This window comes from Xenopus tropicalis, chromosome 7 (assembly GCF_000004195.4).
Source record: "Xenopus tropicalis strain Nigerian chromosome 7, UCB_Xtro_10.0, whole genome shotgun sequence".
NCBI classification, from domain to species: Eukaryota; Metazoa; Chordata; class Amphibia; order Anura; family Pipidae; genus Xenopus; species Xenopus tropicalis.
The window spans coordinates 113,909,743-113,925,314 of NC_030683.2; the positions used below are offsets into that span (position 1 = coordinate 113,909,743).

General features: G+C 40.7%; 1 protein-coding gene across 6 annotated transcripts in view; it reads right to left on the reverse strand.

Moving 5' to 3' along the window:
• The window catches only part of brsk1 (BR serine/threonine kinase 1), a 174,176-nt gene that overhangs the window by 70,799 nt on the left and 87,805 nt on the right, over positions 1-15,572 (reverse strand). For 5 of the 6 annotated variants that reach the window (XM_004916306.4, XM_004916305.4, XM_004916304.4 and 2 more), the window contains exons 2-3: positions 8,938-9,032; positions 2,512-2,597 (exon numbers count right to left, since the gene is read on the reverse strand). In XM_004916306.4, coding sequence (XP_004916363.1) covers positions 2,512-2,597; positions 8,938-9,032 — 181 coding nt within the window. Of the gene's footprint in view, positions 1-2,507; positions 2,598-8,937; positions 9,033-15,572 lie in introns of those variants that run through there. The other variant, XM_031905838.1, reaches the window with a different exon arrangement.

Below are 15,572 nucleotides of genomic sequence, written 5' to 3' on the forward strand. Positions count from 1 at the left end.
GAAAAAAACACCTACATTAAAAGCTATACTGGAATGATCCCAATGGGCTGCAAAGTGGATCATTAAGGGGTCCAGAAAAATAACACTGGCTGATGCTGCCCTTGACTGCTGGATTGACAACCATGAATCATATCTGAACAAGCTCAAAGAGATATGGAATAGAAAGGCAGTCCTCTGGGTTCCATACGCGGGCCAACAGGCTCCCAATTTGGTCATTTTTGGCCAATGGTTATAATGAACCAATATTCAGGCAATCATTAAACCAGCTATGATAGAAATGATAGAAAGACAGAATGAAGGTGGTCTGTTTAGCAAGAACATTAGGACCTTTTCACAGATTAAGTCCTTGTCCCAAACAGCTGAAAAATGGTTCTAGCAATACAGAATAAGGACAATAAAGATAGATAGTGGCAGAAGTGACATATCCGTATTTCCCATCTGTGGCCCTTCATCCCCCCAGCAACAGCCGAGGCCTTCTGAGGTTTCTGAAGTTATAGCTGCACAACAGTTGACTGGCTGTAGATTCAGCAGTTGTACTTCCCATGTATAATGGAAGCTCACAGAGTGTGTTTTGCCCCCTCCTTCCTCTAGGGTTTCATGGGCTTCAGCTCATGGGTTTCAGCCTGTCCTCGTGATGCTAGTCACTGCATATTTTCAAATTATGAAAATAATAATGTAAACAATATGTTGTACATTACATGGATAGATAATTTCCTGTTCTACTACATTATATATCTTTGACCTTCTGGATGTTGGCCAACTGGAAGGACTGAACACGTAACCCCCAAGTAGGAATGTCACTAGTACAAAAGTCTCAATGTCTCATTTTTACCAGTTTAGTTGCAGTCTCTGCACAACTCATTTATATCCTTCTTAAGGACTGGAGCCCAAAACTGCACTGCATACTCAAGGTGAGGCCTTACCAGGGACCTATAAAGAGGCAAAATTATGTTTTTATCCCTCTAATCAATACCCTTTTTGTATATAAAATGGAAACCCTTATGTGCTAAGTGCTAATGGCCCCAGAGACTCATATATCCTCATTTTTTATACTCCTGAGGGAATGTACAGTTATCACAAGTATTTCAAGGATAAGTAAACCTTTAAAAAATATGTCAAATTAACGAGAGTGTATGAGAGTATTCTAAGCACTTTTGCAATTTACATTCATTTTTTTTTTTTTTTTTCATTCCAAGATTAACGATGAAAGTACTGTTAGAATGAATGCATTTTGTTACAACAGCGCCACCTGCTGGTCACTTTCTGAACATGAAGTAGTTGAGGACGTCAAGGAAGTTTTCAGGAGAAAGAAAGAGGGTTGGGCTGATGTTCTTCTGGGTAGGGAAGACGTGAAAGTTACCTGAGGTTTCTATTGTTTTTCCTAACCAGAAGAACATCAGATCAGCCCTTTTTTTCTCCTGACAATTTTCTCATAACTACTACTACTTCATGTTCAGAAAGTGACCAGCAGATGGCACAAACAAAATGCATTCATATTAACTGTACTTTTAACCCTAATATCTTGTAGTAGTGATGTGTGGGTTGAGATTTTCTTGAACCGACCTGACCCTAACCTGCCCACTCCCAACCCGAACCCTACCTGGCTTCCTTCCTTTATTTATAGACCCACGCCCAACCCACCCCGCAATGATGATACAAAAGGGGTGGGGCTTCCGGGGGCGCACCTATAAATTAAGAAGAGAGCTGCCGGCAGTGTAAGGTTGTGGGCAAGCGGAAGAGCTCAGCCCGAACCCTGCTCGCAACCCACAGATGATGTGCCGAGGTCAGGCCGGACCCGCCCAACCTGCGGGTTAAAAATAATATATGTAATGAATGAATGTAAATTGCAAAATCACTTAGAATAGCACTCTTACATAAATTTATGTTAAAGGTTTACTAATCCTTCAATTTATATATCATAGTAAATTAGTGAATATACCAAAGGAATCTATCCAAAATGTTTATTGCACAGTACCTCTAGTTATAGCACTGACAATTTACAGGTGCTGATTGCCAAGTGCCTTTAACTGCTGAAGGTCCCATTTAACTGGTTCTGGGTCCCATTCTGTTCTACGGGATTGGCACATTGCAAGCCAACAAGATCTCCTGCTCATGAAAAGAAACACCAGCACAGCATTAAGATAATGAACTTGTTGTGTCTCTTGCTAATTTTTTCAGACATTTTTATTTTTTTTTTATAAACTTTTAATGCCAGCTCTCCTTCTTCTTATAAGCATCTGACCAACAGGATAGTGATGCAAGGACACCACTCTAGAGCTCCCATGAAAGCGTGCATAGGAGAACATACAGCCCTGTACATCTTCATAAAGGTTCAGCTACCCAGAGAGGCAATAAAAGCAAGATGTTTACATTTCTATAACCTCCAGATTCCTAAGTAAGAACGGAACACACCGCTCTAAGCACTAACAATAAAAGCTCTCAAGCCAACAAACACAGATGCCCAAAGCTCCGCAGGCTGGTGGAAGCAATGGAATGTCTGTAAATACCTACAAATATTTCTTATTCTCATAGACATCGTGCAGCTTGAGAACGTGGGGGTGTTCAATCAGCTTGAGGATTGCGATCTCTCTTTCTACCTGTAGGAAACAGAACACACAGGTCAGGGCTCAGAAATAACATCCTACAAAAGTGGTGGAACATGGTACAGGTATAGGACCCGTTATCCAGAATGCTCGGGACCAAGGGTATTCCGGATAAGGGGTCTTTCCGTAATTTTGATCTCCATACCTTATGTCTACTAAAAAATAATAAAACATTCATTAACGCAATAGGATGGTTTTGCATCCAATAAGGATTATTTACATCTTAGTTGGGATCAAGTACAGGTACTGTTTTATTATTACAGAGAAAAGGGAATCATTTAACCATTAAATAAACCCAATAGGGCTGTTCTGCCCCCAATAAGGGGTAATTATATCTTAGTTGGGATCAAGTACAGGTACTGTTTTATTATTACAGAGAAAAGGGAATCATTTAACCATTAAATAAACCCAATAGGGCTGTTCTGCCCCCAATAAGGGGTAATTATATCTTAGTTGGGATCAAGTACAGGTACTGTTTTATTATTACAGAGAAAAGGGAATCATTTAACCATTAAATAAACCCAATAGGGCTGTTCTGCCCCAATAAGGGGTAATTATATCTTAGTTGGGATCAAGTACAGGTACTGTTTTATTATTACAGAGAAAAAGGAAATCAATTTTAAAATTCCGAATTATTTGATTAAAATGGAGTCTATGGGAGATGGGCTTTCCGTAATTCAGAGCTTTCTGGATAACGGGTTTCCGGATAAGGGATCCCATACCTGTAATAGAAGGCTATTGTCCCCCTTCTTTATACAGAATAAATTAGTAAAACTGAAGATTACTCACATTGCTGAGACAAGCGCCTCAGATAAACCAGTGTTTACCCAACCTGGTGGCCAGATTTTTTTTTTTTTTTTGCAATTCTAGTGGCCCACAGAGATCTTAAAAATCAGCCATATCTTCTCCTAGACTAATACAGCTCATGTCTCAAGATCCTGCTCTAGAATGGAAATGATTTTCTCCTAGGTTCAGAAGTGAATAAATGCTGTCCCATATCTGTACTAATGGGTATTGATTGCTTTATATGTTACTCTGTATGTCCAATGTATGAAACCCACTTATTGTACAGTGCTGCGGAATATGTTGGCGCTTTATAAATAAATGTTAATAATAATACTATTAATAGACTACATTAGTGCTGAGTGAACTAGGATGTCCATGAACCCTGATGATACCCATCAAATGAAACAATAATGGAATCTTTCTTTATGATATTTATTTGTTTTTAAATACTGTGAGCTAGCACTTATATTGTAGTGTCACCCACTACAACACTTATATTTTCCTATTTGTGTCTGTAAGTTCTCCTCCCATATAGATTGTAAGCTCTACGGGGCAGGGACCTCCATCCTCTTGTGTCTTTGACTCTTAACTTATTGCAACTGTATCTTGTATTTATTTGTATTTATTGTTATACTTTGTATTTATCTATTATTATCTTATTAACCCCCTGTTTGTATTAATGTATTCTACTGTACAGCGCTGCGTACATAAGTAGCGCTTTATAAATAAAGATATACATACATACATACACATACAAATACATTTTTTAACTTTATAATTTGTGTGTAAGGTCTACAATATAATGGATTCTGGGGACCTTTCATGACTTATACAGCAGGCATGTTCCATCTGTGGGGATTTAATTACTGTACCATCTATCAATAAATGCAGTAGGGACGTGGGTTGGAATCTTTGTATATCGTGTTCATTTGAGTCATAGTGGGAACTAGGATTATGTTTGAAGCCCTAGCTAGGGATGCAGGCTAATTTGCAGTGATGTAGGCATACAGAAAATAAAGAGTAATTGTGCATTCAATGTGTCTTTCCTCGTGTCAGTTAGTGTTAGTGATAGGAATTAGCTTGTTTACTCCTCTGCATAAACACACGTTTAGCCAAGCATACAAGGTGCCTTAGATACACAAATTAGGCAATAAATGTACATAAATAGCTTTCAATGAGGAAAAATGGCACTAATCAATTGAGAAGAATTCATTTAGTTTATTTGATTTCATTGATTTATTTTCTATGTATACTGAGCTGAGGCGGTTCAAAGTGCACTGTTTCACAGCCCTGCAAGCCACTGCATTATGGGTAACTACATTCAGGCCTGCCCCCCATCCAATTCCTTTGGTATGCTCTTTAGTGCACAGTTACACCAACCCAGAGATAGTTATCATGGCTCAATGTCATCAATCAATAGATTTACCTCCCTCCCCTGCAGCGGTTTGTATTCGGCTCAGCCACCCAAGAGGTTAATCTTGTTAACTCCAGAGTAGCATGTAATGTATTGCAATATTAGGACATGCTGTGGCTGAGCTATGAAATGCGCCACGGTGCGGATCCTGCTCTGCCAAGGACACCGACAAACACAAGACCAAACCATGACGGCATTATCAAGCATATATTGCTCTACAGACTTGGGCATATGTGTGAAATGATAAACTAACAAGCCCTAAAGGAAAGGGATTTAAACAAATGTTCATACAGATACACCAGATGTTATATCTGAGCGACTTTTCCAGGCTCACACAAGCTGCAGAATGAAAAACATATGCAATTTATTGTCTGAAAAAGGCCCAATGACCCATCTAGCCTTCCCAGAATCCTCTCTGTGTGTTCAGGTGCCCATTTTTTAATCCTGCAGGCCAGCAGTCCCATGGGGCTACCAAATAGCTAATCACAGCCCTTATTTGGCGTCCCTTAAATAATTTTTATGACACTTGTGTGGATCACAAGCATGAATTATAGCGTGTAGAGTGTGGCTCATGAGTAAAGAAGGTTGGGGATCCCTGGGTTACAAGTATAGTGTCACCCCCAATATAACCCCAACGACTAATAATGGGTTATAGGAGATAGCTCTTGGTACAAGTTGATCCAGGGACTGGTCCGACTGCCATCTTGGAGTCAAGAAGGAATTTTTTCCCCTCTGCGGTAAATTAGAGAGGCTTCAGATGGGTATTTTTGCCTTCTCTGGATCAATTAGCAGTTAGGCAGGTTATATAGAGGCATTATGGTTGAACGTGATGGACGTATGTCTTTTTTCAACCTAACTTACTATGTTACTATGTAATGCCCCCCACCTTGCAGCAACGTACTATCCTTTTAAAGAATGTGCTTCTGGATCTAGTAGCCATTGAAGATTGTTTTCAATCAATTTAGCTTGGAACAGACCTGAGAGTAGTTCATTTTTGGAGAGAGTGATATTGTTTTAAGCCTGCAGTAATTTTTCTCTTATGTCACACAAATGCCACTTGTAACATAGAGAAGATTGAATATAGAGATTAAGTGACAACCTATTCCCCATTACCCTTCTGTTGACCCACAGGAAGACAAGAAAATGAAAAGAAATTGCTTCTGTGTTTGGACACAGCTCAACATCCGACACCTAAAATACATAACTGGCACTGTATTAAAACCAGTGCCTGTGACTTTCCAGTTGTACTTTCCACCATCCTCCATCAACCCCTGAAACATTTAGATGATGAACTGCCAGGCCCGGATTTGCGGAGAGGCCACAAAGGCCCGGGCCTAGGGTGGCATGCCGCCCCGCCGCACCGCAATCTAAAGCTTTTTCACCCATACGGAGCAGTGGGGACCTCTCCCCCACTGCTCCGTATGCGAATGTTTACATGCCGTGTCGATCACGCATGCGCGCGGGGAGTGCCGATCGTGCGTTTGTGCATGCGCGGGGGTGCCAATCATGCATTTGCGCATGCGTGGAGCAAGACGGACTGGGGCGGCCTTGGGGCGGCGGGATTACAAATCCGGCCCTGTGAACTTCATAGAGCAGGGCAGGTCAAAAACCGATCTTTACAGCTGCAAGTTGTAGTTGAGTGCAGCTTTCTCCTGGTCTAATAACCTATAGCATCACAATAGTCTTACTTGGACCATTCAATACAACTGCTGATTGGTTTGTATGGGATACTCCACTTGTGAAATGATGTGCCAGTGTTGGTTTCTGAGGGCCCTACTGTGTTTGTACACTTCCACCTTCCCTTGGCAATAGGCCATAATTTATATATATATACCTACTGTAAATCCAAAGGGCACTTAAACCAGTGGCCAAGAGTCTTTAGGCAAATATGTAAATATAGCTGTCTTGGTTTATGCCAAACAGGGGGGCTTTCCTTTACTTTCCAACATACATACAGTACTTTCCTCACAAGGCAACTTTGGGCTTCCTCACAAAACAACGGGCTCCGTGTATGTTTCCCCACCAGCGATTTATATTATTGCCGGTGGAAAAGCATATTACATATTGCAATACATGGAGAAATAATCCCTGTTGGGAGGGCATTTCTTGGTAGCTTATTGCACAGAATGTCTTATGCCCTATATATATTGATAATACGTGAGTGCAGAGGGGCTCTTGTTGTTGTCTCTGAATACTTGGTCCAGTGCAGACTTCTGCTAATGAAAGCACTGTGCAGTGATTGAGACTTTTCTTCTCTTTTAATGAGCATATTATGTGTTATTTTCAGCCTCCACTATGTTACTACATATGTGAAAAGGAGCCTTTACTTATACATGCTGCCTTGCTGCGCTGGGGTCCTAAGTTCAATTCCAGCCAAGGCACTATCTGCAAGGCGTTAGTATGTTCTCTGCGTGTCTGTGTTTCCTTTGGGGGCTCCAGTTTCCCCCCACGCTCATTCAAAAACAGTTAATTGCCACCTGATAAAACAGTCCCTAGTGTTTGTGTGAGTATAAAAGGGGCCTTAAGGTCCCCATACACGGGCCGATTCTATCTGCCGATATCAGTCCCTTAGACCGATTCGGCAGCTAATCGGCCCATGGGGACTACTGATGGGCCTGCCTGACCGATATCTGGCCTGAAATCGGCACTAATACCCATCTCAATCCCAATGCTGCAGAACTACAACTGTGTAATGATCAATTCTGAAGTTTGTGAATTGGAGAGGTTTTTTTTTCTAATTCAAATAAACTCACATTTTAAAAAAAGTGCTTGCATATTTTTTTTTTTAACTTTGTATTTTTTGTATTTTAGCCATTTTGATATACAGGTATGGGACCTGTTATCCAGAATGCTCGGGACTTGGGGTTTTCCGGATAAGGGGTCTTTCCGTAATTTGGATCTCCTACCTTAAATCTGCTAAAAAAATTATTTAAACACAAATTAAACCCAATAAGCTTGTTTTGCCTCCAATAAGGATTCATTCTATTTTAGGGATCAAGTACAGGTACTGTTTTATTATTACAGAGAAAAGGGAATCATTTAACCATTAAATAAACCCAATAGGGCTGTTCTGCCCCCAATAAGGGGTAATTATATCTTAGTTGGGATCAAGTACAGGTACTGTTTTATTATTACAGAGAAAAGGGAATCATTTAACCATTAAATAAACCCAATAGGGCTGTTCTGCCCCCAATAAGGGGTAATTATATCTTAGTTGGGATCAAGTACAGGTACTGTTTTATTATTACAGAGAAAAGGGAATCATTTAACCATGAAATAAACCCAATAGGGCTGTTCTGCCCCCAATAAGGGGTAATTATATCTTAGTTGGGATCAAGTACAGGTACTGTTTTATTATTACAGAGAAAAGGGAATCATTTAACCATGAAATAAACCCAATAGGGCTGTTCTGCCCCCAATAAGGGGTAATTATATCTTAGTTGGGATCAAGTACAGGTACTGTTTTATTATTACAGAGAAAAAGGAAATCATTTTTTAAAAATGTGAATTATTTGATTAATATGAAGTCTATGGGAGATGATCTTTCAGTAATTTGGAATTTTCTGGATAATGGGTTTCCAATAAGGGGTCCGTTACCTGTACATACATAAGCATGTTACATATGCTTGTTCAATTGTCACAAGGAATAAAGATCAATTGTTATTAAAAGCGTTTGTCTCATTATTGCTGATTTATCATTGTATGTTTATATGGCCTAATGGGCAACTTTATAACTTAGTGAAAAGGAGGGTAAGGAAAGAGTAGGAGAGGAGGGAGGGGAAAAGAACAAAGTGCTTGCATATTTATTAATATGGAAAACTCATTTGGATAAAAAAACTCAAATACCTTGAATTTGCGAGTTTACAAAGTAAAAAAACTTTAAAATCTCAAATGGAAAATATGGCTTGAGTTTGCCCTGGAGATCAACTTCTACATAACCTTGCAAGCTTTTAGATAAGTTTTACATTGGAGTTTTCGGGTATTTTGTACTCAGGCATTCGAGTTTTTGAACCATAATTTGAATTTTAGGAGTTTAAGATAAAAAAAACTTGAATTTGATCGTTGACAAATCACCTCCTAAATGTAATTTGCCTTTGATCATCCACATCAAATAAACACATGGAATCTACTTACCTTCATTAATACAGACTCGGAGAGCTTTTCTCTGTTTACAATCTTTATTGCCACTTTCTGTCCCGTTATACAGTGGACACCTAGTTTAACCAAGCCTGCAAAATAGGAAGAAAGAGATTGTTAGAGCTGAATGTACAAATACAGATTGGCATTCAACTTATTGGCAGTTTTCCTTCAGTACATTTGGACGTCCTCAGCAGCAGCAGTTAAAGTCCCTGGCACTATTAACACGTCCAATTTAAATTAGCATCATGTTATATATGAAACTATACACTATATAAGCAACAGACTGTAGCCATTGGCAGAGTAGAAAAGCACCCAGCAAAGTTAGAATGTCTCTCATAGTTCTTCACAGAGAAGGTTTGGAAGCCAGCGAGGAGTATAATGGTGATAAGCCCCACTCTTATTATGTGGCTTTTTAGCACTGCTACACCCCCATGGATGGCAAGCCTAGACGAGCCATCTGGAGGTTCTGGCAAGGGCACCATGGGCTAGTAGGCATGTCTTCATAATCATTTCATATACGATCCAGAGCGGGCCAGAGCGATTCAACGTCAGAGCCATTTTTTGGCCTGGTCCCATTACGGACGGGAGGAGGGGGCGCTGGGAGAGAAGCCGCAGTACTGGGCAATGATGATCAAGCAGACAGTTTCACTGCAGATGCACATGGAAAGGGAGAGTAGGAAAGCAGAAGGGAAGGAAGGTCACAAAATCTTCCAACCGTACAACAACTAGGGAACTGGGCCAAAAGCACAACTGCGCCCATAAATATAAACAAAACAAACTACAAGAGATGTCTCCATGCAACACATTGTCCTGCTGTTCCTACAGTATATATATATATCTATTCACACACATACATATACACACAGCAACAGCAATTACTATGTTATAGCTAGGTGGATAGAATGGTTGATAAATAGTTAGAATAATAGATAGATAGATAGATAGATAGATAGATAGATAGATAGATAGATAGATAGATAGATAGATACTGTAGATAGATAGATGGATGATGGATGGATTGCTAGACAGATAGATAAACAGGCAGACAGATGGAATAATACATAAATAGACAGAAAGATTTTTAGACTAAGCTCTTTTGGGAAGGGCCCTCTTCACTTCTTCTATTGGTTATTGGTTGTTTTGCATGTTTTATTGCATGTTTTATGTATGTATGCATCCATTTATGCATATATAGATAAATGATAGATAGATAAATAGATAGATAGATAGATAGATGATAGATAGATAGATAGACAGATCAATATATAGATTTTTTAGATAGATAGATGATAGATAGATGATGCACTGCCACAAAGCATCCCTATAGGTGTGACATGGTTTCAAAACAGAGCCCTAACCCAGGGGTTTCTGTGTGGCGGATGCGGCTGGATACCGGAGCTCACTGCCCTAACAGGATGTTCTTGTTTAATGGATTCATTATTCACAGCGCTCTGAGATACGGTTCCGCTTATTTTCCACTGATGTTGCTAAAGTGGAACAGGACTCAGAAAATGAACCCCGAGGTACAGAAACACAAACTCTTTGAAGCTGCTTAACCAAAATATCGTTACTCAAGCTGCAGCAAGAAGTTCAAATACAAAAAGGCACCGAAAAGTTGCATTTTGCACTGAGAAGTATCACTAAACAAAAACTGTGGTCCCGCGTTAGCCAGTGGCAAAAATAACAAATAAAAAACAAACAAATACTGTAGAAGTGATACCTATATTGGCTAACAAGAACCCTCTAGCATCCAGTTATAGTATGGGAAATTAACATTACATTATTTCTGGGCATTGCCACCTTGGGCATTTCTCTGAATACAAATGCACTCTTCCTGCCATGGCCATTGTCTGTTATTCTACCATACTGCTGTCTTGGTAGCCCCTTCCAACACTCCATAAAAGCCACTGCAATATACAACTGTACCCACCTTAAAGGGGTTGTAAACCCAGCCATGATGCTGTCCCACTGCACCCCCTAGTTTTGCTATAGAAGTTGCCAAAAACTATTATAATAGGTGCAAGAAAATTCACCAGTAAGAATTCTACTGATTAAAAAATTGATTAATAAATGCTAAATATTTGGCCAGTGAAAATGCTGATTCCCTGCACTATGTCTGGCATCTGTTATCTTACATACAGAGATCATTATGTCATTTTTTCCCTTCATTATCGGACACTGGAATCAGACATGGGGATAAAGGACCAACTTGTTTAGTGCTGGGAAACTGTGCTTAAAGCTTCCAACTCCAATCGCAGGAACAAAAAACATCTCATTGGAGGATTTTTTGCATTTTAAAGCAATCACTGGCCCTAGAGATTTGGGGAAAAGTTCAAGAAAGGTTTTATTGTGCACTAAAACCCTGATGTTACTGGACTACAGCTCCCAGAATGCCTCTACCTTCATTATATGTTACTTTATTCTGGAATTTGTAGTCCAGTTTGGTTAAGCAGTGCAGTGCAGCAGGGTTTACTCCATTTGCACTCTTTAATACCAGTCAAACTTATTGTTAAGAATTTCAATTTTAGACAACACACATTTGTAGCAGCAAGTAGAATATATGTATATATGTACGTACGTAGTTCCCCTTGCCCTTCCAGCAGAATATTACACCCAACTCGTTTCCTGGGTCCCGATGGCACCTTATCCATGAACATGTGAGAAATGTCAATTAACTCTGTGTCATCAGGAAGATAATGACCCGTTCTTGGCATTTTATTAAATACCTTGTTCCATGTTACTCTTTGGTGCAAAGTGGAATAAGGGCATATAAATGCCAGGACTGGATCATTACCTGCCTGATGACATTGAGTTATTTGACATCTCAGATGTAAGATTATGTGAATGCAGTAGCTGACCAATTTATGGGCAAACTTACTGGCCACACATGGCACTACAAGATCAGAAGACCTTTAAAGGGTTAAACATTAGTAAAAGGACCCTGGAGGTGTTTACAATACTGGTTAGTTTCCCTTAGCTCTGTATAGCAGCTGCTTTATAAATTGCTCACTCTGACCCTCAAGGTGACGGATTAATGCCCTTGGTGCGCTCTTTGCGCCTCCGTAGTCAATTGTTCTGCAAATAAACTGCTTCCAATGTACTGGGCAGTGATTCATAAATCACATCAGCCTCCTCATAATAGTTCCATAGGATTTTGTACAACTGGGTAGATAAATGAGGCAGAGCAATGCACGTGAGCTGAACCACACGCTGAGCGATCAGCACCCACCCCCCAAAGAGGATGCCGGTGGTGAGTTCTGGTTTAATAATGGTTGGAGGCTGGAATACAGACAGCCAAGCTATCAAGTGTCATAGTTGCCTCATCTCCAAAGGACCATATAAGACCCTGGGCCCTGCCCATTTTTCAGTAAACCCATTTGCTTTTGGAAATGCCAACTCTCCTGGTTTTGGTCCTCCTCACCCAATCTCCCACAGACACCCCTTAGACTCCCACTCCTTGTAATTTCAATGCTAAAAGCTCTAAAACTTTATGATCTCAGATACAGGCATCAAGCACCTGAGCTGTGGGCATGGTAAGGAATGTGGCTTTTTGGGTTACCACCCAGTCAATATTTGACTGACCTAGCCAGCAAATTGCCAGCTAGGGCCAGTGCCGGTATTACAAATTTATTATATTATATTTGCCAGTAAATTTGTAATAGTAGCAGCCCTTCCTACAGATCCCTCCCTTCCCTGACCCCCTCAGTAGCAATCTTCTCTCTTTTAACTGGAAGGCTGCATCTGCCCTGCCGACTCCCTGTCCATCATGCCCATTTCCCTCCCTGCCCATCATGCCCATTTCCTTGCCCATCATGCCCATTTCCTTGCCCATCATGCCCATTTCCCTGCCCATCATGCCCATTTCCCTCCCTGCCCATCATGCCCATTTCCCTACCATGTTACATCACCAGCCCTCCCCAAAGTATCAACAAAGTGCCTGCCCCCATGGCAAAGGTTGGTATAAACTTTGCACAAAGGTGGCAACCCTAGTGGTCGTATTATAACTGGGCACATTTGGGGTAAAATAAGGCATGGCCTAAAGCACCCAAATATAAAAGCCTGCAGACTTATGTCTCTGCTTTTCAGATCAGTGAATGGGAAATGTTCAAGCTAAATATCCTAGCACCCTATGAGCACTATTGCTGCCTGTAGTGCCTAAAGATGTTGCTATCTTGGGCCTCAGCTCTAAAACAAAATGTCGGCCTTGCAAGAGTTTAGCAAGAAACAACAGAGCAGAGTCAGCACCTTATTTATAAACAAACCCCAAGGGCACTGCACCTTGCAGGGCTGTAGCCTACAATTTTCTGTGCTTTCCTTGTGTAGGGCACATTTATGGGCAAAAAGGAAGTAGAAAATGAGAAATAGAAGCAAACCATAGGAAGGGAATCCGGAAAGCTGGCAATATACACACTGGCATCACTTAGAACACAATGCCCTTTCTGCTGGCATCATCACTGAGAAGCTTAAGGGAAAATGGAGCCTGCTTCCATCCAGACAGCTAGCAATGACCTTGAGGATCTTAGTTTCCAGCGTCTGCAATTGGCAGGGGGGCAGCTGCATTGTGATACCAGATCTAGCGCCTCTCTGAGACCCTCTAGCATCCTACTGTGGCAGCTAAAGGGATAACTAGGCAATGGCTGGCAACCCCGGCAGCCTGATGTGCCCATGTCTGTTCCATTCTCAGCGAGGGCAAAGAGCACAGCAACACAGATTCAAGTTGTAGCAATGGGAATGGCCCACACTGCATGAAGCCCGTGCCAACACTGCACAACTAGCAGCCACTGTGATTCCCGGCAGCCACAGTGCACTCTGAGGGACCTTCAAATGTAACATTACTGTGCATTAAAATAAAAATATCACAGTTTCTAGAAATCATGAAGGATAAATGAAAGTGCCGATTTAATCATTTACACTAGTAGTCGTGGTGTTATCTGTGCCTTTTATTTTTTTTTTTAAGCAGAAATACAAACTTACAGACTTACAGAATGCTATGAATAGAAATCTGTTTGCAGGCAGATATTTCTTAGTTAAAAGAACTTATTTAATGTGCAGTAGGAATGTGGTGCTGTAACCCACACTCACTATCTGCCTGCCTGTGTCCATACTCTTAGCCCTTGCTTGTCCCAGTTATCTGTCATGTTCCATGGTTTGCTTCCCGTTTGTCTCATTAACCCTAGTTTTTTTCCCCTAGGTGACCCCGTCCTACTGAATTGTCCCCATTTGTCTCATTCACCCTCAGTTTGTTCTTCTGTTAGTCTTAATCACCCATGGTTTGTTCCTTGGATGTCTCCTTCCTACTGACTTTGATCCCATTTGTCTCATTCACTCTCCTTGTCTTTCCCCGTTTGTTATATTCATCTTTGTTTTTTTCCTATGTTTGTCTCATTCACCCTCAGATTGTTCCCTGGTTGTTTCCTTCATTTGGTTTATTCCCATTTGGCTCATTCACCCTTGGTTTGTTCCAGTTCATCTCAGTTATACACACTTTCCTTGTATTCACCAATGGTTTGTTCCACTTTGTCTCACCCTTAGTTTGTTCCCCAACTCTTTCATTTATTCTGTTTCTTGCTATTTCTCATTCTCCCTTGGTTTATGTTCCTGTTTGTCTTTTTTTTTTTTTAAATGGGCGGGGCTATGATGTGAATGGGCGGGATTATGGTGTGAACAGGATGGAGCTGCTAAGTTGCCTGGAGGGAACTGCAGGAAGAAGGAGGTAATGGACGGGATGGAGGGAGAGTGGGGGGGGGGGGGGGGTGGCTGGAGGCAGAGTGGGGGAGGAATTGGGATGAGCCTGAGGCAGAGAATTAGAGCATTAGGTATTATAAATTTACTGGCAAGTACATTGCTGGTAAATTTGTAATAAAGGCCCTGGCTCTGGCTGGGATTTTACCACCTAGGCCATTGAAATACAGGCCAAGTGCCAACCTACATTGACTGTTGAGTTGCTCATCTGAGTATTTGTTTGTTTCCTGTCTTTATATCCATGAGCCTCCATGAATGTGTTCACCCCATTATTCTACTTTATGTTTATTTCAGTTTCCGTCCATTTAACTCCATGATGACAAGGGGCTCTTTTAACAGAAGCCAACGTTCTATGCTGAGCTCTTTTGGGCAGGCCCTTCTTTGCCTCTTTTTATCAGTTACTGGTTGTTTTTGTATATATAATCTGTATGTTCTTCATCAACACTTGCAAATAAAATAATAACCCCATGCCAATGGATTGCAAGACCAAGTATAAATAAATACTGGGCCAACTGGAAACATACTGCTGTCAACTCAACTTTTTTTATTGTTTGTTGAAAAAGAAAAGTATTGCAAGCCCATGGCTGCCATGAACTAAAACTGCTTCCTGTGGTTGGCAGAAGATCCTGTGAGCGGCAGCATATCATTTATCCCTCAATTAATGAGAAAATTCCTATGATCACACATTTTAAATTCTGGTAAGAATGGCTTTATATATTGTTACCTATAAATTATATTAAAAATGCATGAGCTGTTTCTCAGCAGCCAGGAGAAAGCAATATTTACTGGCCCTACATTTTCTCTATGCCTTCCCTTACAAGAGTACAACTGACTGGCAATTTTGGGATCACTCCCCCAACTCTTCAAAAAGGATTGAGTAGAAAAAG